Source organism: Carassius gibelio, chromosome A16 (assembly GCF_023724105.1).
Source record: "Carassius gibelio isolate Cgi1373 ecotype wild population from Czech Republic chromosome A16, carGib1.2-hapl.c, whole genome shotgun sequence".
Lineage (NCBI taxonomy): Eukaryota > Metazoa > Chordata > Actinopteri > Cypriniformes > Cyprinidae > Carassius > Carassius gibelio.
In genome coordinates, this window is record NC_068386.1 from 13,751,488 (window position 1) to 13,776,423 (window position 24,936).

Consider the following 24,936-nt stretch of genomic DNA (forward strand, 5'->3'; position numbering starts at 1 on the left):
ATAAAATGATTTTCACTGAAAGTCTCTCGGATTCGGTCTGTGTTATAAATAGTTGAGCCTGTTATTACTAGTAATAGTACAAGCAGTTTGATACTGCAGCATAATGATGTTGCAATGTAGCTTCTGTATAAAAAAAAGCGATATTACAGAAAAATGTCATCCGAGGGCTTCCAAAATAATGATAAAGAAAGCGGAATATAAGCTGTTTTTTTCGTCCAATTGCATCCAGAAGGTTCGGTTTCGGCTTTGGCCCAAAAATCTGATTTCGGCACATCCATATAGTTATAACGGCAGATAGACAAGACCATCAATATGATTTTGTCGGCTTAACGAATTTTATTAAACGGCTTAGGCCTACAAATACTTGACGTCCCGAAACTCACAATCATCTCATTTTACTGAAGTGTTGTCCACCGTCCACGTCCCGTCCTTATCCTCCTGCAGACCCCAATCCTGTTGCTGCATGGGTGGGGTTCTCTGTCGCATGTATTCATTGGGGGGGTGGGGGGTCCCCACCGCACTGGCCAGTCTTGTCTGGGAGCTTCCCCTACCGAATTATTGGGAACACGACTGACCCGTGCCGCTAGGGGGTGTAAGTGAGTAACCTCCGAAGTGCGGCGTCTATACAGTGCTCCACAGCGGTCTCTCTTCATTCCAGTTGCTGAAATACAGCCTACAGCAAGATTGAGGAAACCTTGGCTCGTTAAAACACTGCAGTAATGGCAGCTTCAACAGGTTTGTCTGTTTATTGGATTTAGCTATTTGCTTTTGAAGATAAACTGCATGGTTGTGCCATAAGGAATTATTAAACACATTTTAAGATGTGTAGCCTACTGCTGAATGACTTGAGATTTGAGAAATGACACTTTTGGAGTTATACACTATTATGTAATTTGACAGGAATTACTAATATTGTTGCATATATATGTAGTTGTCCTATTCAGTAATTCCAGTCTAATCTAGGCTATTTCCTAAATTTGTTCGTATACGGCAGATGCTTTGATACGTTTAAAACTTTGTCATTTCTCGGGGAAAACAGTATTTGAGGTCGTCGCTGTTGACGGGTTGTTTAAATAGATGAAAAATGATCAATCTGCCGTTATTTTAGATCCGTATGACATTGTTTCAACACAAAATTAAATGTTAGGAAGAACGGCAGTCTTAGAAATAGGAAACATAAAAATATAAAGCTTTGAAACGACATAAGCTAACGGGTAAGACATCTGTCATCTGAATTTTAATTTTTAGAGTGAACTGTTTCTTTAAGAGTGAGAGGAGTGCTGAAAATCGCTAAGCCGTTAAACCTTGAAGTTCAGACACAACCGCATCATTGCGATACAGAGCCAATTCTTTAAGGGTCCGAGGGGAAAGTTATGTGTCTTGTATGTTATTTTCTAAAGATGTTTTTTTTTTTCATATAGAAAGCCCTACTAAATGTTCTCAATATTGTAAATTTAGACAGTTTTATTGATGATCACTAGAGGAAATTCACTCGCCACTTGCTTGTGTGGACTGCAGTTCTCAGAGCGCTTACATCCATCCAACCGGTTTTTCGCTGAGCCCGCAGCCTCGTTATGCAGCAATCAATAACCCGAATCCTGAGGTTCTCAGCTGAAAACACCTGAGTTTGCAAGATGCCCTTCTGCCTCGAGTCGTAGGACGCACTCATCAGCTAATTGAGATCACTGTTTATGTGATTAGTATTTCAAACGATTGCATTCTGAATGAATTTCAGCTAATAAGCTCATTAGACTCTGACTGTCCAGTGTTTGCTGATATCCCCATATTAATATATTTACTGTATTTAACTAGCATCTGTCCATGGTGCTGAACTCTGTCCCCCTGCATTGCCTTCCTTAGCTACTTCATTCCTCACGGTGTTCATTATAGGGGTTCCGTTTGTTTCAAAGTTGTAAAAATATTTAAATGTATTTACAGAGTCATACATGTATACGGACCAGAGTGCCTTTCATTACGGTAAGACTATTGCATGGAAGTGTATACACAGAGAAAGCCAAAAAAAAAAAAAAAATCACAATTATTTCACCATTCTTGATTTCTGAGCTTAGATTATGAGACGTTGCGGACTACGGGTGTCGTCCTTGCTGTGGTTATGTTCGTAACTGGGATTCTTATTGCTATGAGTAAGTCACTAACATAATAAGACATTTTAGTGCTGAATAAGTGTACATTTGTCTTCTGCAAAAATGTGGTTTAAACTAAAATATTACATGAGATTTAGATGCATTTCTTACAAACTGGCAAAACTCTAATTCAGTTGACCCCGAATTATTGTGAACTCCCTTTCACAATAATATATTTCACCATCTCTAAATGTTTTTTATTTTAATTTTGTTCTGACAGGTAAAAAGTTCAAATGCTCAAAATCCAAGTAAGAGTTTTTCACACAAATGTGCAGCCTTGACTGTGCATGTGGATTGAATCCGAATAAAGGATGAGGAAATGTCCTGAAAGAAAAACAGATCAGTGGAATCGAATCAATGGTGCCATGCCTGTTCACTGGAAAAGCTTCTTTACTCTTTGAATGTAGTTTCTGAACTGACCAGCTTCTTTTTTTTTCAGCTCACAAACACTGTTTATCAATTCCAACAACAGCATGTTTTACTTGCACGACCAGATATATCAAAGACATCTGCTGTGTTCATAAAAGCTGCAGTTAAAGTTCAATATGTTTACAACAATAAGGCAGAAGGTTTGTTGTTCTTGCACGTCCTAAATCATGGACTGAAGTGGGTAGGAAGTGTATATCAAGAAAGACTGAGGTTACCTCTACACTTATCCGGCTACATTAGAAAATGCATCTTTTTCTCTACCATTTGGGTTTCGGCCTTTCTGTTAACACCAAGATGGTGTTTTTGTCCTGCGAAAATCAAGCTTTTTGAAGACACTCTTCCAAGTGGATACATTTGAAGCTGTCACAGTGTGGACTGTGAAAGTGGAGTTATTTTAAAACAACGATGCATATTTAGTCATGTGACGCATATTTCTCTGGAATATCCTGTGATTGGGTGTGACCTGGATGCACCAATAAGTGGTGAGATATTTTGCAAATAAAATGATAATGCCAGAATGAGAGCATGATAACTTTAAGAAGTTAATATTTGGTCTCTTTGCATCATCTTGAAGAGCTCTTATTATGTTTTACTGATGCACAGTATAATGATTTAGCATTTTCCTACATTTAAGTGTAAACGAGAATCTTTTGGAGAACGTGTGGATGGAGAGTGTTTCAAAATGGAAATGCTGTTTTCAAATGTATCCGGATTAATGTAGACGTAGTCTGATTATGCTGATGCTCAGCATGTCATCTTGAGATGATCTGAATCGTTTGATGATGTTGAAGTATGCTCTTGCATAACTAACACTTTACATCTGACTAATGCGGAAGCACATGCATGCTTAATATTTTAGAGTGCTTAGACCAGGGGTCCACAGCCCTGCAGAATTTAGTTCTGACTCTATTTTAAAACACACCTGAACCAGCTAATCAAGGTCTTCATGATTACAACTCAAGGTAGGTGTGTGGGAGCAAACTGGAGCCAAACTCTGCAGGAATTTGGCCCTCCATGAGCTGAGTATTGAGTTTGACACCCCAGGTTTAGACAGACCAGCATGGCTTTGTGGGATAATTGTCTGTTTTTGTTTTTTCCCTACAGATCTAGTCCAGTGGAAGGCCCTCAGCCACCGAAGACAGAAGGTACACTAACACAAACATTAATTACACACACACACACACACACACACACACACACACACACACACACACACAAATACAGGCTTGTTTTTATTGAACGCTTGATACATTTGACCTTTTTTCTTTTAGTTCCACCTCAGACAGTGTAAAGCAGATGGTGCGACAGGGCGGCCCGTTTCAGCTAGAAGAAATGCTCAGTTGCACAGAAATGTGGAGGAGAATCAAACCTGCTTGACCTTTTTTTTGTAACCTCAGCCTAAATGCTAATCTAATAGGTCTAAATCTGATGTATTTTTAGGTCTATAGCACATGTGCTACATTACATCACTTTTGTGTTCAACGACAACATTCATGATGCATCTCACCTGACCCCAATTATTTTACTAATGCATGAATAATATGCATTATATTTTGTTGTTGTTATATAAAGGTCATTTATGGAAATATTTATGGAAGCAATCAGGAATAATGAAAACTTGCAGACTGAATGACAAATATACTCAGTCCAGTGTGCTGCCCTGTAACTTGCCAGGTTTCAACAAAATGTAAGACAATTTTCTAGTTCTTTTAGTCTTGTAGTACGTATGAAGAGCAAAAGCCTCTAAGTGCCATCTGACATTTTCATCTAAAATGAGAATTATTTATATCAGGCTCCTATAATTATGTTCAGTTATTTCACTTTAATGCATTAGAAAAGATTTTTAGATGAGACTTAGAGACTTTTGCATCTGAACTCTTCATATTCATTCAATCTTTTAGATTTTTTGTGTATTTGAAATACTATTGAATGTATTTCACAATTATTTGCATACATCATATTTCAGTGGAAGTTATTTTTATTTTTTCATTATTTTACCATTAACAGTTTTGACATCAATCATAATATAAACTGAAATGCAGAGCTTATTTAAAATCTTCTGTTTACTAATTGTAAAGTCGTTTCTTGGATCTGTGAAGTCATGTGTTGTCTTAAGAACTAAGAGTGCAACCACAGTGTTACAAACTAACTAGTAGTTACTAAGCTAACTTAATATCTCAATTTAAGTCAAGCCTAATGAGCGGCTGGTGCAACCCTTCCTCGGATTTACACATGATCCCTACATCCATTTGTAATGGCATGAATATTTGAATATATTGCATTCCAGTAAACAAAGAACTTTATAACATATACTTTTGTCCCCAACTAGGTACTAAAAGGCTAATGACTTAATTGCAACTGAATGTAATTCATCCATATAACTTTTAAAGAATAATGAACCAACGCACATCTGTTTGATCAGCATGTTTTTGGGGGAATGCTAATCAATTCATTACAAGTCCTCATTATACTGAAGATGATATATATTGTTTTCTTTAAGAGTGAAGTAGTTCACAGCAGTCATAATGAAGAGCTGAAAAGGGCTACTGTATGAAAAGGCATTTTTATTATTCTTCCAAATGTTAGTCATGTACCAAAGGCTTAATAAAATCTCCTGAGTTACAAAGGTTTATTCTTGGTCTTTACTTTAGCTTAATTTAATTTGGCTTGGTCAGTTGACATAATGCAAGACACACATTAATGATTTGCAGAAATACATTAATAATTATATGAATGTTGCTTATTAAAGATGACACATGAACTATATATATATATATATATACATATATATATACATATATATATATATATATATATATATATATATATATAACGTACATACAATCAAGCAGATTTTAATGCTACTTTATATACTCACAGAATCTGGTTTAGTCAGAAGGTTTCATTCATTGAGTGTTTGTGATATACACTAAAACAATGAGCAAAGTTTCATAAAATGAATTCTACAGAAGGCAGTTTGCACTTTGTTCTCAAATTAATTCTCATAAATCCACAGACCTCTCTTTGTTTTACAAGAAAGTGCCATGAGCGTGTGTTTTCCCTCATTTGAATTTCCAGGGGGACTGTGCACTTCGACAAGGTGAATCATGTGTATAACTGACTCAACAACAACAACATCCTCCAACATCTGAAATCTTGATACAAGATGGACTCTATCCCCAAAGACAAATATTTCCATTCATTCTATTCCAACGAAATAACATCGTTAAATCATATGAATGATTCTGACATCTTGATTCTGACAGGTCTAGATGACAAATCTAGCTTCTCACCTCAGAAGCCCCTGACATTTCACTCCCTCATATATGACTCACCAAATGAACACATTCACATGCATGGCTGGATGACACATCTCCTGTAAGGACAACTATGATATCAAGTGTGCTGCTGAGAAAAGTGCATTACATAGAGAACTGATCTCAATTATATAAAACAATCAAATAAATAACTGATCTTTCCCCCTGAGTGAAAGTAACCTGAGCACAGAGCAACATATGCAATGCATACCAATCAAAAGCTATATAAATACATATCAAAACAATTAAAGAATATCCCACTGATACAGTGAGTTAAAAAAGAGCTCAGCTGCTCACGTATGCAAACCAATATGGTTTATAATTGAAGGTGGAAACTCGACTGGTACTGCCAGTCCTTGTGACGATTTCACTGAAATCACTATTCATGAACACTCTAAAATGTGTTTTCATCTTTAAATAAACTGGGAAGCAGCTTTATGGTAAAGAATCAATGAACGATCCTTCAGAAAATATACTGTCATACTAAAATGATGCAATGTGTGGAAATCCCCATAAAAGGATATTAAAGATAACCCCACTGTACTCCAGAGATTGTGTTTTTAGGCTCTTCCTGATCTCAAATTCTCTAAATAGATTTTATCCACATTTTGATGGTGGACCGTTTTTCAGAATGAATGTTTCAAGCGCATTCTGTTATTTGATCCAGATGACTGCATCTCTATTGGAGAAAGTGGGATACGCTGGGACTAAAAATCATTCCTAGTCACTCTTGGTCCTGTAAGGATGTAAACCGTCGCCTAGAGGAGGCACTTTTCTTCTTCAAGATGAGCTTGAGCTGAGGGAGAGAGAGCGAGAGAGTGAAAAGGATGCGTCAGCTGCTGTGTAATCAGTTCTTTTCTTCCCATGCTGTAAAAAAGAGTCTAGAGACTGTACAAGAGGATGTTTTGTGTGCTAGTCTTTCACACAACCGGCAGACTGGCTGATAATAAAGAAAAGCCTCTCACTTTCTCTCCTGTGTCTCCGCTCTGCAGCAAGTGAGCGGGCTGGTCGTTCTCCAGGTTGCGGATGCTGGGATCAGCACCACGGCTCAGCAGCAGCCGGATCAGTTCCTCCTGGAAGGGGTTTCCGTGTAGCCCCGCGGCCATGTGCAGGGCAGTGTGTCCGTGAGCCTGAGAGGAGACAGACATAGAGAATCATGTCCACTCTGATTCCAAGTAATGTCCTAGAGTTCATTAGAGGATGGGATAAATATAGTAATGATTACATCACATTATACAGCAGTTAGTTCCAGTCTGCTCGTCCATGTGTCCTGTCTGTGTTTGCTTGTTTCAGACAGGCTGTTAGTCTTTATATTAGCCGTGCTACTTTTTAGTGACCCTTTCTGCAGTTTACACAGTAGATGACAAGTGACTTAAAAAAATAATTAATTCAAACACAAGGATTTATGAGTAAGTCGCTGGGAAAAAAGAAAAAACTCTGATTCATTCAGCAACGAAATAAGGGGCTGTCTATAGAAGGGAATCACTGAACTGTTCACTCAACCAATATGTTCAAAAACACTGATACATTCTGTTTGTCAATGTAACAGATGATTGTATTTATGAGTAAATCATCGGCTGTTCACTTAGAACAAAAATCTCTGATTAATTCTGGAATTAAACAAGTGGTTGCCTTTAAAAGTGAATCATACACTCAACCGATTCGTTCGAAAACACTGGTTGATAACCAAAACAGATTTATGAGTGAATCAAAAACAGGTGACTGTCCTTATAAGTGAGTCATGCTGGGAACTATTGATCCATTCGATTAATAGATTTGTTTATATATAGTCATCCACTGAGTAACAAAATGTAGTTACTGCGTGTTGCTGTAATAGAGACATGCAGACGTTAAATTAGCTTTGGCTTCATTTGAAACTTCAATATTGTTTCTAAAATGTAAGTCACTCTACAACAACTTCTTGTTCACACCCACAATAACGCTGTTTGTCAAAATTTCACCACACCTGTTATTACCTGCGGCACGAGGCAAGTGTGATATTAATTGAGTATGGTTTTGAATGGATATGAAAGTCAATACAATGTCATCATCATATGTCTCTCACTTTCATATTGATGAACGCCTGCATATTGGAGAGTTGGAGGTTGAGGAGGAAGCGCACGAGATGGATATTCCCCTCCTTCACTGCCAGGTGAAGAACTGTCTTGTTGCTTTTGATTTCCTGAAAAAGACAGAGGCACACCAGTCAACAAAGTGAAACGGAAGCAACATCAGAGTTTTGTGGCATGAATCAGCGGCAGCCTCAAAACGAAACCGCTCTGTATGGAACAATGACAAAATCAGTTGTTTATCTGTCAGACTGAAAGGAACATTTGGGAAATAATACATCTTTTCCTATTCAACTGAAATGTCTACTACAATTTGGAAATATCAGTTTCTGTGATTTGTGTGCTACGTACTTGGAGTCAATAAGATTCAATAAATGAATACTTATTTTTGGCAATAATTCATTAAAACCAATCAACAGTGACAATAAATTGACAATAATATTTATAACCTTACAAAAGATTACAAAATAAATCTTTTTAACTTTCTATTATTTAAATAATCCTGATTTTTTTGTTTTTATATTTGCACAAAAATATTAAGCAGCACAATTGTAATCATCATGTTTTTTGAGTGCCAAATCAGCATAGTAGAATGATTTCTGAAAGCTTTTGTGACACTGAAGACTGGAGTAATGACTGCTGAAATAAATAACATTTTACATTTTAAATGGTATTAAAAAACAGAAGAAAAAAAAACAGCTTGTTTTAAATTGTAATAAAATTTTAAAATATTACTGTTTTTACTGAGGGGAGCATAGGGGATAAAATTAATGCAAACCCTAAGCTTTACATTTCTATACATCAATAGTGATTATTTTATTGGCTTTAATATGCCACTTTACTCATGTTATTATGGGCCAGACTTTTAATAATATTATTTAATGGAGGTCCCTGCACCATCAGTTTCTCCACCAAAGAGTACTTCAGCAATAATTAACACATTACCTTATCATCATTTGGATTAAACTGGATTGATAAAAACTGGATTAAAAAGCCATAAAACAGAGTACCTGGCTGAGAACTGAAGCTCCAGCATTTATAAGAAGCCGCAAGCACACCAGTTTATCTTCTGCTTGAGTCTGTAGACCGTCATCAGCCAACCATGTTGAGGATGAAGAGCAGGCGTTTATGGCCTTTATCGTGGCACAGTGAGAGATCACTGCACAGTGCAGAGGGGTCAGGCCTACAAAAAACAGGCAGAAGCAAGAGGGGCTGTTTATTATTGTCTCCTCAGATGTCACTGTAACTGCTAATGGAACACCACTGTATGTTAAGGTCTATACCTTCAAAATTACGAGCTTCCAGGTCCACTCGCAGTCCAGCAAAGAGTAAAACCTAGAACATAGAAGTTTAGAAGCATGCTTTTATGATTTTAAATGGTTTGCAAATGGGTGGTCTCTCACCTGCATGACACGGGGGAAACCATAGGTGGCAGCCAGATGAAGTGCAGTTTGACCATTGATGTCACAGATGCTTATGTCCGCACCTAGAGAGAGTAGATCCTGGACTATATCTGGCTGACTGGCAGTTACAGCCACCAGCAAAGCACTCTGGGTTTCAAGAGAACAGAAAGTCAGTGAGTGCATTAATAAAAATCTCCCTGGTACATCTCGAATCAGATTGTTGTCATATTCACCTTGCCCTTGTGTTCTTTAGAGTCCAACTTCCCCAGTTCACAAAGTTTCTCCGCAGCAGCAAAAGCATATTCCCTCAGGCCTTTCGCAGTATAGATGTGTAGAATGCTAACAGAGAGTAAGAACAGAGTTTCAGTTTTTGTTTACAGTGCAGAGCTGTTTAATAACCCTTTCTGTTTCTTGTCACATTTCCATAGGATTTACGCTCAAACTGTGGCTTCATTAGCTAAGCAACACACAAGACCCTTGAGGACCCCTCTGGTAAAACACCTAATGATGTGGTAATCTGCTGATCCAGTAACTGAGTGATTTACTGTACATAAAGTACACATAAAATAATTTGACTTTAAAAAAAATGATAATTTAATACAATTGTAATAAAAGTAGAAATTTGATGATTCTATGGTTTTCAAGTTGTGTAACCAAGAAGTTAAAAAGTAACACACGAACACAAACACACACATATCATTTTAATATATTTACCAGTAAGTGTCCACATATAAAGTATTTAAAAAACAAACAGAAAGAATAGTTGATGATTTTTCTACATGATTTTTGCCCCGATTTTCAGCTGATTTACAGTCTGTACAACGCTAGTAGCCGAATGTGGGCTACGTTTACACCAGTGCGTTACATTTACATTTAGCCATTTACATTTACAACAATAGAGCAAAAATATTCAAGTGCTATAACAAGTCTCAGTTAGCTTAATGCAGTACATGTAGCAAGGTTTTAAAAAAATCATATAATAAAAAAAAATAAAATAAAATAAAATAAAATTATAGTAAAGGTTAGAGTTAGAATAAAATAGAGCAAGCTACTGTTAGAGGCCTTTTTTGCTTTCGTTAATTGTATAATAAATAAAAAAGAAAACAAATAGATAGAATACAAAAAGATTAGAGAAGCTAGTGTTAGTTTCTTTTGTTTCTTTCTTTCTTTTTTTTTTTTTTAAAGAAAACAACCTTTAAATAAATTGGGTGCAAGTCTAAAAGGGGCATTTTTTTAAAGAATAGAATTAGAATAGTGAGTGTTAAAGTTAGAGGGTCAAATAAAGATGGAAGAGATGTGTTTTAAGCCGATTCATGAAGATGGCTAAGGACTCAGCTGCTCTGATTGAGTTGGGGAGGTCATTCCACCAGGAGGGAACATTTAATTTAAAGTCCGTAAAAGTGACTTTGTGCTTCTTTGGGATGGCACCATCAAGCGACGTTCACTTGCAGAACGCAAGCTTCTAGAGGGCACATAAGTAAGAAATAATGAATTTAGGTAAAGGGGTGCAGAGCCAGTGGTAGTTTTGCCTTAATTTTGGAAGCCAGTGCAAATTGATAAACAGAGGTGTGATGTGTATTCTTTTCGGTTCATTAAAAATGAATCTTGCTGCCGCGTTCTGGATAAATTGTGAAAGTTTGATAGAACTGGCTGGAAGGACCTGACTGTTTTAGCAATGTGTTCTGAGAAAGTCAGCTGATTGTCGTCAGTTGTTAGAGTTGATGAAGGAGGGGGAGGAGGAGGAGGTAGGAAAATGTTTTGAGTTTGATGTGAGAGTTTGACAGATTGTTAATTTTGTTATGATTGTATGGCCTTTTAACAGTGGAGACATTAGCAGAGAAGGAAGAGAGGAGTGATTGATACACATTAAGATCAGTAGAATTTTTTTTATTTGAGCCACACCCTTTCATCAGCCCTGAGCTTAGAACGATGTCCGCAGAGAACATCAGATAGTCAGGGGCAGAAGAGGTGGTACGGCCTGGCCCGGGGGTCCATAAGCAACTACAAATCGATTTTAAAAGGGCGGGGGACTTGTTTTCATTTTAAAACGTATAAAGTTTGCTCCGGTTACTACTGTTGTTTATACAACTCCGGCCTTTCTGACCCTTAAAAATGGAGACTTTCGAAAACGCTGCAGCCCGTTTTAGTTTGAAAACGTGGGGGTTGTGTTCCAGTGCAAACGGACCAAAACGGAGACTTTTGAAAACGATGGCATTGCTGTCCACAATCGCTCTTGCGTATTCTTGACGACAATAACATTAAACAATAATATAATGCTTATTGTTGTACCCATAGATGTCTATATATAGCTATCTGGTTGTACCTGCATGAATGGTCATGTGACATGCGTCTTCTACTGTGTAGTTTGGACTGAGAGCATTTCTGAAATGCAGTAAAAACGCAAGTGTAGTTGAGCACCGTTTTAATTTTAAAATGCCGTTTTAAAACTAAAATGCACTCGTTTAAACAGGGCAGTCTGCAGATTTGAGTTGAGTTAAAATATTCCATAGAAAATCACATAGTGTATGCTGATTCCATTCAGTCGGAGGATAACAAAAATGTTTGATAGGCCATATTTTCAGCTGGTTTTAGAACATGTTGTTTTCATTTGTCACGCATCTTCTAGCAACAAGGCACATGTTTCTGCTTGAGTTTGTTGTGATCGGAACAACTTGCATGATGGCCACTCAAATTCAAATAGTCCATTCAAATAGTCTAAATCAGTGGTTCCCAACCTTTTTCAACTTGCGGCCCACACAACCAAACACATATGTTTGTATGGCCCACTACAAAAAAATTAACCTGTTAACCTGCAGCAGAACGCCCTCGTCCTCAAAGCCTCTCACCCTCGCACGTGTCAGTGATGACCCCGCTACCGTTGGGTTAATAGCTTAGTACTCAGAAGCTAGATTGTTAACTGTCTTTATTGAATGAACTGACAATGAACAGAAAATAACTTGGGCTGGCACCCCTTGGTACAACTGCTGTTGTTCTGTAGCATATGCAGCAAAAATATCTAAGATAAATTGGTGGTTTATTCTTAAACCAATCAGCGAGCTTGAATAGTGGAAGCATGGTTACAGTTTAATATTTATTTATTTTTGTTATTTAATTATATGAAATGATGTTATTAAGTTACGACTTAGACATTTTTACATATATTAACAATATTATTTATTTTAATAGTAATTTGCGGCCCACCTGCAATACCACCGCGGACCACAGGTTGAAAACCACTGGTCTAAATTATAGGTGATGATAAAAAATATGTTTCCTGAGCACCACATGCGCATAATAGAATGATTTCAGAAGTTTCATGTGACAATGAAGACTGGAATAAATTCAGCTTGGCATCACAGAAATAAATGTAAAATTAAAATAGACTATTTTGACTATTTTTGCAGCCTTGGTTAGCATAATATATATATTTTTTAAAAACATTTTGATCTTATTTTCTGACTTACGTGTCCCCGTCATCATCCTGCCAGGTGGTTCTACTGTAATCCATGTTCTGGAGGAAGACTCTGGCCTCCTGCAGCTTGACCATATCCATCTGGGACCTGAACTCTTGGAGTAGGTATGGGCTCGTGTGATCCTCTGCTCTGGATTCAGATGGCCAACACAAGCCAGGGCTCTGAATGGAGACAGCCCCAGCCAAATTAGTCCCAGCTGCAGTTACAGGGCACTCTGTTATAGACTGTGAGAACAGAGAATAGATTGCTTTTATTTCCATCCATAATATGGTCAAACTCCTTCAATTTTGAAACCATCAATAATCATTCAGAACAAAATAATTATAGAGCTCTTACATATTGCTGTGTTGTCTGGGCATCCTGGCAGTCTTGCATCTGCTGAGGGCTGTAGCCAGTGGCAAGCGTCTGTCCGGTCTGAGTAAAGTTTGGTGTGACGGAGGAACCAGACATGAATGTGAATGGGCTGCAATGCTGTAGGGAGGAATGTGCCTGATGAATGCTGGGAACTTCCCATCGGTCATATCTAACTGCTCCCATGTCTGTGTAGCTTGCACTGGCTCCTGCAAAGGAAAGGTACATTTTTTTTAGATGTAAAAGGAAATCTAATTGTCACCGAAGACCCATTTCATAAGCAACACCCCCAGACTCACCTGCAGTAGGAGATTGTACTGATGCCAAAACCTGTTGGAAACATTTTAGGGGATGATTAAAGTTGTTCATGTCAACCTCAAGACATGCATATGTAGAAATATGATAATTTGACTCACTGGGACAGATGCAGCACCACCAGCTGTGTAAGATGCTGTAGAGCAGGAGGGAGGTGCTGAGGAGGTCTCTCTCTTTCTCTTCTGCTCCAGGAGTTTCTTCACTGTGGGCAGAGGGTAACACGCCTTTTCCTTCTGTGCTGTGGACACATGAAAAAACCATCGTTATATTTAGGATAATATATTTTCTGTTCAAACGCTGTTATATGATACAGCCTATACCATTCAAACGTTTAATATTTCAGCAAATAAAAGTAAAGTCAATTCTGTTCTTTTGAACTTTCTGCTCAAAACTTTCTAGCTCATCTTGAAAAAATGTAATAATGAATAACAAATAAGAATTTTTTCTTGAGCACCAAATCAGCATATGTATTCTGAAGGATCATGTGATACTGAAAATGAGTAATTGTGCTGAAAATTCTACTTTGTCATCACAGGAATAAATTACTGTTACTTTACTGTATTACTTATTTTATGTCGCAATATGACAATAACACAACACAATATGTTTTTACTGTATGTTTGATCAAATAAATGAAGCCTTGGTAAGAATAAGAGGCGATTTATATAACCATAATATAATGATGGAACTTTATTTACTAGAAGTAATGACGAAAGGGTATTGTAGATCTGCCTATAGAAATTGGACATTTCTATTAAAACCACTTGTTTTACAATAACTTTTTAAGCGTTCAAGTCAAGAGAAACATACATCATATAACCATTCGACATATCTTGCCGGATGCACATAAATTGTTGTTGTTTTCAAGTAAATCTGATTCCTCCAGTAATGTAATTTCCCCAGGGCCGTTTTTAATAACAGGTATTGGTATGACTTAAAAAGTATTTTCTTCATGTTAGTCACCAAAAGAGACGAGACAAGAATGCAAATATCGGAGGTTTCCAGTGGGCATCAGTTACGTATTCTAGAGCAGAGGGAAAGAAAGTGTCTTCACAAATCTTGACCCCAAACGTGAGATAAGAAATACATTTCCACCGAAGGAGCATAATTCTCATCCTCTCACCCCGTGAGGAAGGTATTCCATTTGGAAAAGAGGTGGTGAGGTCACATCTACCTGTCTTTATCAGAAACCCTGCGTCTATGGAGACGGTTCTCACAGCACGCTTTCTATAACTATTTCCTTTTCTCCGTTACGCTCTTCGTGGCAAACCACATCTTCTTCCTGCATCGGTGACGTGCGTCCTTTGCAGGGGCCCATCAGAGGCTGAACAGATACTACTGATTCAGAGTAAGATTTGATGCTTGCCTAACTTTTCACAGAGTGGCAGTAATGAGCTGAAATCAGCTGCAAAGGTCACAGCTACATTGCAATACTGCATCTAGCCACTAGGAATAAAACAGCTCTAATATAGACATTTATTGAACTACTTCTTTATGCACAGATATTTCTTTCAAACATATCCCTTTACAGGAAAAGTAACTGGTTTCAGCAAAACCTAATTCTTATGATAAAGGGGATTGAAAAGAGGAAGATGGAAATTCCACTGGGCATAACCTTGAGGGGATCATTCCTTTCCTTATCTCTCTTGTTTGTTCTCCATTCCATGTTATTTTCATTCCTCCACTTCTCAGTCTCACTTTTTTAAAGCTGACTCAGAAAGTTAAAAGTAAAGACAATCTGCTGCTCAGCCCTGTACGTTACATGTGGTTGTGTATAACTGACTCAAAAAAAAAAAAAAAAAAAAAAATTAAGAAAAAAGCTGGAGTTAAAACAATGGGTATAATATCTTTATAGACACCAAAATGTCACAATATGTATTTAAACGATTTCTACACAACATTTTAGTTTTAAAAGATTAATGTGGGGGTGTTATATCAAAGTTTGAGAGACGTTAAAAATGTGTTAGAACAACAACCACCAAACGAGGTAGTTTAAGAGGTAGAAAACACCTGACCTTCATATTCTGTAAGCAGGCTATCGAATGCTTCTACCACTCGCAAAAGTTTCAAAGGTCAAACGTTCACAGATACACAAGATTGATCTTGTATGGTTAAAATGTCCGAAAGAGTGGGCTTTAGCTGCTGGGATACCCTCACACCTCTATCTTGTAATTGCAAAGACGGAAATCCCTGGCCAGTGAGTCACGCGCGTGGGTGTCGCGTCGCGGGGATTCCGTAGCTCTCGCTCCGTTATATGACACTAGACACAGTAAATCTATTTACGCATTACAAAACCTTAGATGGCACTTTATCCATAAACACCTGGCATATTCCACATGACAGTTTTTACCAGTATTTGAAACTTGAGCTTTGAAGTCGACTACATTTTCTTCATTTTCACAAGCTTCTCTCTATAAAAATGAGACCGCACACCCATTAAAAACGGGAAATGAAAGTTGAACAGGGAGGAGTTATTAATGGGTTTGTCCAAATAGCTGTTAAAATGAACTCAGTGACTGACATGCTGGGGGATCCTTTATTCAAATGAGTTAAGTCTATTTTTAAACGGTTACATATCACCGAGCTTACGTCATGTAGAAAACATGTAAACAGCGAAAGATGAAGGTAGCATCGCATATGCTGTCTCCAGCAAAATACTTGTATTTAAAAGCATTTGTGTATTTAGTTAAATGACTTATTAAACGCTTATGTTTATTAGTAGGAAGTCCTTTAACCCGGACACTTACTAATGGCAGTCATTCTCTCTCTCTCTCTCTCTCTCTCTCTCTCATACACACACACACAAAGATAAGCATACTAAAGCTGTAACTGAGTCGGTATATTTTCATATTATTTACCCATAAAAGGTGCATATTAGTAGATGAATAGGTATTAGTATCCCACTTCAAGTGTACACAGCGATAACCTTTGTAGCCTACCTTTTTTCCCTGAGAAAGTCTGCTATTTCTGTCTTTTTTACTCCACCATTCCATAAAGCCAATTTATAGCCTATTCCCCATCACTTTCTGCTGTATGAATTCTCTTAATAAACGAAAGAAACGTACTCACATTTCTGAAAGTGCATGTCAGAATCCCTTTAGCTGTCTTTAATTCTCGGCTCCCACGCCAGTTGAATGAATGATGTCAGACAGAGCAGCCTCTGTTAAATGTCAACTCCTCGAGTCACTGCCTGTTATCAACTGATTGCGGGCACGTTCCATCCACTCTGTATACACAGACCATGCGAGATAGGTATAAACGGAGGTCGGAGCCAGCTCCAAATGGGCGGGTCAGCTCCAAATGGGTGGGACTTCAGCTCCAAGTGGGCTGTACAAACCTCCAGAGCCTTTTGATTGGTTTATTTAATGTCATGGGGTTAATGCACGCTGCGAATCCCCCCCCCCCCCCCCCCAAAAAAAAGACGACGTCAACTTCCCAAGGCTTTTCAGCGTCAAGAAAGAGGAGTTTGAAGGGGTAAGTTTAGACTTGTACAACGTATTACAAGTTGCGAAAAAGTGCAGTATCTTGGCGGTTGATGTTTTAGTTTTGACGTAGTTAAATCATGATTACAAGCTCATTGCATTCAAGTTTGAAAATGGGAGGACATTCATGTGCAATTTTTTACCTTCAAAACTCATATTTACGATTATTCCAAGAGCACGTTAAGACAGCATTAGCAGCACAGATAAATTACATCTTTATTGTGTCTGTTACCCTTTTGTGCTAAATATTTCTGCAATACATTTACGCTGCAGATTACGGACACTGAAGACTATAAGCAGGTAGGCTATTGTTACTAACGTTACGTAAAATATGCAGACCTATGTATTATAACTGCACTGATATTTAAGCGATCAATAACTATTAATAGATTTAGTACAGTGTTCTATAATAGTTAAAACTCCTAACTGATAATGCTTGACTTTAACAAAGCTGGTCATTGTTTCAAAACAATTTTAAAATGTTATCTATTTTTACGTGTAACGTTAATCCAAATAATGTAATGCAATTGAAACATTTGGTTTAATTACCAAATTCATTTTTCAATTTAATAATCATAACAGAGTGGATATATGAGGATAACTGCAGTGTCCACTACCATGCATTACATATCAACAGGTGTAGAATTAATTTAGTCATTGTAGGAAACACAAAGAAACAAAAACATTATGTGTAAACTTTGTGTTACAGAAAGTTCAAGTCTGGGTGGCCAAAAGTTATATTTCAGTGACCTGGTTACTGTCTCTCTCTGCAAACCCAAAGGATCACTTTCCTGTAAACTTTTTTTTGTTCTTTCTATGCATCAAGATGTGTAATTTATTTTTTCTGAAGATTTTTGACTAATGTGTGTGTGTATGTGGGTCTTTGTGTGGATAAATTATGTTCATACTTTAAAGGTGGACATTTGCAACAGCGCTTGTCCCTAAAATTGCTCCAGGGGTATGGTCAGAGACTGTCCTAAAGGACAAATGTTGGAATGTAAATGACATTACATTCTGTGGACGTCTTACATAAATGTGCATTGTACTTTAGTTAATGTTAACTTGTCAACAGTGAATTATTTTACGATGTCATTGGACTGAATGTTTAGTGACTAATGACACTTCATTCCAGTAAAAATATAATCCATAGCATTGGAGTGAAAGCAGCAGCAAAGTGTTCCAATGCTGATAAAATTCAAGCAGGTTAAAACCTCAGGTTCCTTAAATATCTGTTCTACAGGACTTTTTGGGGTTGGACAGATTTTGTCATGGTTTTGAAGTCTGATGCTCACCAGCCCTTCATTTATTTGTTCAGAAATGCAGTAGAAACATTCATATTGTAAATTGTAATAATATTTTACAATAACTCTTTTCTATTTGAGGCAGCAGCGGATCTGCCCCAATCATCATTAACGGGACCACAGTGGAGAGAGTGAGCATCTTCAATACCTCCAAATGCCCTGCAAAGAGTAGCTGAGCACATGTCCAGAACATCTCTCCCCTCTCTGCAAGACATCCAAACCAGGAGATGTAAATCTAGGGCTGTTAAGATCCTTAAAGACCCCACCAACCCATCTGCTACAGTCAGGCAGACCCTTCTGCAGTCTGATGGCAAAGATGGAGAGGCTCAGGAGGAGTTTCTTCCCTCATGTTATCAGACTACTAAACATGGACATTAAACACACTGAACTTTATAGACTGGTTGTTTAGGGCTACCCAATAACTCTCCGAACACTGCGCTTTTTTGACAACCTAACTAGGTATTTCATCCTCACTGCACATTGTGTACATCTCTGCACATTATCTGTGTAGCAGTTTCTGTGTAGCATCTCTACAAATCATCTGTGTAGTAATACAGTATATTGTGAATATTTCATTATTTGTATTTAATTATCTCCAAAAAAAAAAAAAGTTGTATTTTTTTCCTGTTGTTTAATTATTTGTATTTAATTTTCTCTTATTTTTTTTTGTTGCACAGTCTAAAAAGAGTATGCCAGACCTACATTTCATATAACAAATAAAACTTGAATTTTTAATGGTTTGGAGCGTTACCTGTGATTGAGTTGGTGATAAAAAGGAGATGGGGAAATGAGTGTCTTAAATTGGACTTTGGTACCAATAATATTTTCCTCTTAAGTCTTGGAATGTTTTTTTTTTATTATTATTAACTCTTGTATTACTATTTAGATTTGTTTTCTTTTTTTAAATTAAATGTTTATTTGTAAAATGTACTTCCATGTGTGGCCTTTTGTAATGTTGTTTCACCTAGAGCCAAGGGGGTTGTAACAATCTAAACAATATAATTCTCCCTCAGATTTCAAACTTGCATTAAAGAAAAACATTCACATACAGTAAACATTTTATTGCTCTAAATTACTCATTCATTTTCTTGATACTGATATAATTATAAAATTAATATAATTTAATATACTTGTATGTTTGCAGTTGTCACAAAATTATATAACCTCTTGTTAATAAAATTTAAACTACAATGACGAACAATAAATCTGTTTTTCATTAGTATCGCTTCTTTATGCCATCCTCATTCGCGCGCACCCCGGCAAAGACGCAATGTGAAATTTCCGCTTAAACCCCGCCCATTTGTAAAATCCCGCCCACTAGCGGCAAAAGTCCCTCCCACTTGGAGCTCTCCGTGAAGTCCAGCCCACTTGCGGCAAAAGCTCCTCCCACTTGGAGGTCTCCGGGCTGCAGCGATACCTACTTGGACCATGCTGTGTTATGCTCCGCCCTCTAATGCTGACGAGCTGTCAAAAGCCCTACTCGGACGGGACTAGTTTTCCAGGGGGTCGTTGGAGAAATCTCCGTTTCACAGACGTACTTGGTGATTTTAATCCCGTCCGAATCTGCCACGTCTGTGTTTTTCTCACACAACCTCTGTGATAATTCCAGAGCAAATTACCTACCGTTTTTCTGCAAACTCAGTGATCCTCTGAGAAAACTAATCCCGTCCGAACGCGAATGTCTGTGATTGCCGGTGATATTTTATTTCACAACGCGTTTCCTTGTGTGTTTTGGCCAACGTGAATTACCGTAGATGCTCTTACCGCACGGATGTTTGATATATTTGCTTAGCGGCAAATAAATAATAATAAAAAAATAATACAAATAATAAAGTCAAGATCAAGATCGCGTAAACTGTAAATACCGGCTATTGTAATATCAGCATCAGGTAAGATTACTCACGTTCATTTATGTACTCAGTTACATAATGTTTTAATTACATTTAATAATATAAAAGAAAAAGAAAAAAGGAAAACAAGTTAAACTAAAGGAACCACACATACTATGGTTTTGTTATACTAGCCATCTAATATTTATTGTGTAATAATACTAAGGCAGTCATTCTGAATGAATTAAATGCACGCATACAGAGCGCGTGATCTCTGTGACGCCCAGATGCACAATACAGACCCTCCCACCTCTGTAATAAACACGGAGATAGTCCCGTCCGAATTGGTACATGAAAATCACAGACGTCAGGTGGTAAGAATCGAAACTCAAACGTAGTTTAGAAAACTAGTCCCGTCCGAATAGTGCTAAACACTACAGCATGTTGGAGGAAGCTGGCCAGGCTTAAACACGAAAATGCGAAAAGCATACCAAAATTTAATTTCTTTTTTGTTTTTCATTTTTCATTAATTTTGGAAATGTCTAATGCATATACATCAAAATAATAACATACTGTTAGATTTCATGGAGAATTCGTGTTGTCTGTTTGTCCTAAGGAAGAAGGAAGATAATCAAACTATTGTTTAGTTGTTTATGTGTATGTGTGTTTTTTTTAAGTTATTTATTTATGTGTTTATTTCTCTCTTCTCTTAAATGCTGTCTTACAGAATAATATGGTTCTTCTTTCTCCTGTATGTTGACTTAATTGTTAAAATGTATTGTAATGTTCATTAATTTCTTCAATAAAGAAGAAACAAACAAACAAACTAACAAACAAAAAAAAGTGGACTAGTTTGTGCCTGGCTGACAAAATTACAAATAAGTAGTTAATGTCTGAGATGACAAGGAGAAATATTTTGTCATGATTCTGCCTTCATGTCCTGACTTTTCTCTAGTCTTGAGGCAGGATGATGACAGACCCGTGTTTTGTGTACAAGCACATGGCCTTGTCTTTGGGCCATGTGCTTGTGTTGTCTCGTCCCCTTGCCCCCCGCCCCCCCTTGTTATCCTAGTCTTGTCGTGATTGCCGTATCTGTGCCACCTGTTGTGTCTTAATTAGTTCCCCTATTTAGATCTCCTAGTGTGCTCTGTCTTTTGTCGGTTCATTGTTCCGCATATGTGTTTCTACATGTCAGCCTTGTGAGAGAGTTTATCCTTGTAATACCCTTTAAGAAGTCTTTGTGTTACCGTGAGTGTTTATTTGTAGTTAGTGTTCAGAGTCTTTGTTTACCGTGTCTTGTAGAGTTATTTAGTGTCTACCCTAGTCTTTGTTTTCCCCCTCGTGGGTTTTGTTTTCCCCTTTTGTATTTAATAAATCCTGTGTTTGATACATTCTGTCTGCATCTGAGTTCATCCCAACCCCTCCACATAACAGAATGAACCGACCCAAACAGGAACTCAGCAGACAGGATGTCCTCCACTCCACAACCCCAATTGGAGTTCCGCCAGCAATGCTGGATGTCGTCCCCCACCGACAAGAAGAGGGTTGCCCTCCCATACTCGCCTGAGAGCGAGTGGGTTCTTCGCAATTATGCCCAGCTGTGGGAGAAGTTCTCCCAGGAGGAGCCGCAGGTTTCCCCCCAGAGGTCCCCACCATCTACCCAGCTGCCAGTGATCCCAGAAGGTCATCTCCTGGCTGTTACTACACTGGGGGAACAGGCAGATCCCTCCCAGAGTCCTGAGGCACCTTCCACAGCCATCAGTCTCCCCAGGAAGCGAGGGAGACTTTTTTTGTGGGAGTCAGCCTTGGAATCGTCGGCGTCAGAGTCTGCCCTGCCTGAGGCCAAACTCCCCCAACCCGTCTCTGACCCAGCTGTGACCTCTGCACCGCAGCTGAAGAGGAAGAAGAAGGGGTCTTCCGGTCCTGTGACTCTGTCTCCTCCTGAGCCAGCAGCGGTGAGTGCTGGCGTGCCTGAGCCAGCAGGGGCGAGCCTTGACCCCGAACCGGCGACTAAGAGAACGGTTTCCAAGTCCGCAGTCGTGAGGGCGGAGGAGAGAGCCGCGGCCGACTCTGCAGCCGAAGCATTGCTACAGTCTGTCTCATCTCGTAAGGAGATGCCTGTTGTAATCGCTGCCAAGACTGTCTAATTATTTGTCTCGTCTTGTCCAGATCCTTGAAGTCCCTACCAGTCCTGTCTTGTCCCCAGAGATCCCGAGCCAGCCGCAGTTAGCGCTGTTCCTGACCCAGTTTCTGTCTCCTCTGATGTCGCCCCGTGTCCTGTAGATGTCGCCCCGTGACTTCTCCTGTCATGTCCTCTGTCAGTTGTCCTGAGACCACCCCTCACCACCCAGACCTGCCCGGACCCCTCGCCGTCAGCCTTCGTCCCGTCCTTCTAAGACTCCTGCCCCACCCAACCTGGTCTGTCCCCCATGAACTTTGTTGTCCCGCCTCCCACTCTGTCCCAGTCAGTCATGTCCCGTGTTTAACGTTCCCTTGGGGAGCGTCTGGAAGCAGCTCCTTAAGGGAGGGGTTCTGTCATGATTCTGCCTTCATGTCCTGACTTTTCTCTAGTCTTGAGGCAGGATGATGACAGACCCGTGTTTTGTGTACAAGCACATGGCCTTGTCTTTGGGCCATGTGCTTGTGTTGTCTTGCCCCCCGCCCCCCCTTGTTATCCTAGTCTTGTCGTGATTGCCGTATCTGTGCCACCTGTTGTGTCTTAATTAGTTCCCCTATTTAGATCCCCTAGTGTGCTCTGTCTTTCGTCGGTTCATTGTTCCACATGTGTTTCTACATGTCAGCCTTGTGAGAGCGTTTATCCTTGTAACCCCCTTTAAGAAGTCTTTTGTGTTACCGTGAGTGTTTATTTGTAGTTCGTGTTCAGAGTCTTTGTTTATAGTGTCTTGTAGAGTTATTTAGTGTCTACCCTAGTCTTTGTTTTCCCCTTTTGTATTTAATGAATCCTGTGTTTGGTACATCCTGTCTGCATCTGAGTTCATCCCAACCCCTCCACATAACATATTTAAAACTTAAAACTCATTGGTTTTTGGAAGTGTCATATGCATTTCATGTTTTTGGTTTGATTTCATACATTTTTGAAAAACATTTCTTTTAGCCTACTAAAATATTTGTTAAATGATATTATATATTAAATATAGTAAAATATCTTACGAAAATATATTTTTTTTAGTAAAGAATCAAAATTATTTATTTCAACCCCATCATAGAAATAGTGTATTGAAATATAATAATTTATATAAATGTAATATAGACAGCCCTTGTGTGAGTTAATTTTGTCAAATGAATTTGAAGACTATATATCCTTTTTCGCCCCACAAAAACTTTGATCTGCCAATTTGCCTCAGAAATGTTAAACTATTTTGTCAATTTCCTCTTTTCTCACCACAACACCAAAACTGTGTTCTGTTTCTTTTTCCTCCTCCACCTCCACCCACTCATCCTCTCCCAGCTGCAGAATAGTGGAGAACTTTAAAAGCTCAGATGCTGTTCACTTTGTAGTGGTCTTATAATTATTTGTAATGAGAAAACACTCGTATTAGCTTTTAAATAAACAACATAAGTGCACACTTAGTACATTCTGATATAGTACTTGAAAACGTTGTATGGCCACTACTATTCTATTCCTGTAGTAATGTACTTTTGACTAACCTCATTGTGAACCAGCTGCATTAGATCTTCAACCGCTAAATAGCCCCCTCCATTATGTGCCCTTAAAAATGTAAACAACAACATAAACCATTATGGGTATTACAGCTAATTTCTCTATTTCTAAAAGAGTGGAATAAGTAGTCTATTAGGCTGAGGTAGTGTCTCTTGATATGTGTAGTCTACAGAACTTCTGTTTTCATGGAAAACTTCTGTCTTCATGACTCCATCTAGTGACCAAAAATATTATATACATGCAGTGTTGCGTTAAATTCAGGTGCTCCATAATGTGCAAACAACATCATTACATCATTTACAAATTAAAAACAACATCAACAACAAATGAGATTTCATAATTTTATATATATATATATATATATATATATATATATATATATATATATATATATATATATATATATATATATATATATATATATATATATAGCCCTAGATGGATTCACTGTTGGCCATTGATGTATTCATAGAAAGTCATTTCAGTAAATATGTGAATTTAAAGTAATAATGTTCTTAATTCAGCATTTTAAGATCATATCATATGCTAAACAGAAACACAGATCATATGCAGATAAACATGAGCATTCTCATTCGCCTCTGTCTTGCTTAGTTGGGGGTCACTTCATCTACAGCGATATTGTTGACTTGATTGCAAATAAATGCACAGACACTATTTAACTGAACAGAGATGACATCACTGAATTCAGTGATGAACTTCCTTTAACTATCATTTTGCATTATTGACACAGTTTTCCTAATGAACGTTGTTCAGTTGCTTTGATGCAATTTATTTTGTTTAAAGCGCTATATAAATAAAGGTGACTTTGACTTGACTTATATTCTTGTGTATGACTATTCACATATGCAGATAAAATATTCATAACCTACTTTATAGTCTTTATAGTAGATTTCCAGATTCTGTCTCAAATGTATCAATTTAAAATATAGTGTATCAATGCATTCTATGGTACCTTTTTCTTTCTTTCTTTCTTTCTTTTCGAATGGGCAGGGTACCCTACACCTAACCCTTACCCTCACAGGAAACTTTGTGCACTTTTACTTTCTCAAGAAAAAAGAAAAAGAAAAACTCATTCTGTATGGTTTATAAGCGTTTAGAAAAATGGGGACATGGGTTATGT

The 24,936-nt window shown here is 38.0% G+C and overlaps 2 protein-coding genes across 3 annotated transcripts; one reads left to right on the forward strand and one right to left on the reverse strand.

The window, feature by feature from the left end:
• The first annotated feature begins 510 nt into the window (after positions 1-510).
• LOC128030800 (sodium/potassium-transporting ATPase subunit gamma) lies at positions 511-5,199 on the forward strand. The gene is made up of 6 exons (XM_052618790.1): positions 511-735; positions 1,939-1,977; positions 2,070-2,144; positions 2,365-2,392; positions 3,678-3,718; positions 3,845-5,199. Exons 1-6 carry the CDS (start codon positions 720-722, stop codon positions 3,862-3,864), a joined length of 219 nt encoding a protein of 72 aa, XP_052474750.1. The 5' UTR covers positions 511-719; the 3' UTR covers positions 3,865-5,199.
• A 196-nt stretch (positions 5,200-5,395) lies between these two features.
• LOC128029999 (NF-kappa-B inhibitor delta-like) lies at positions 5,396-16,894 on the reverse strand. Of its 2 annotated transcripts, none has more exons than XM_052617451.1 (12): positions 16,571-16,894; positions 13,603-13,734; positions 13,486-13,516; positions 13,172-13,395; positions 12,827-13,059; positions 9,596-9,701; positions 9,363-9,509; positions 9,243-9,294; positions 8,970-9,142; positions 7,956-8,072; positions 6,856-7,020; positions 5,396-6,686 (listed from the first exon to the last, which is right to left on the reverse strand). In XM_052617451.1, the coding sequence occupies exons 4-12, from the start codon at positions 13,370-13,372 to the stop codon at positions 6,615-6,617; spliced, it is 1,266 nt and encodes a 421-aa protein (XP_052473411.1). In that variant the 5' UTR covers positions 13,373-13,395; positions 13,486-13,516; positions 13,603-13,734; positions 16,571-16,894; the 3' UTR covers positions 5,396-6,614. The 2 variants fall into 2 exon arrangements, with proteins under 2 accessions (XP_052473411.1, XP_052473410.1); XM_052617450.1 differs by having other exon boundaries at positions 13,603-13,739.
• Between the last annotated feature and the right edge of the window lie 8,042 nt (positions 16,895-24,936).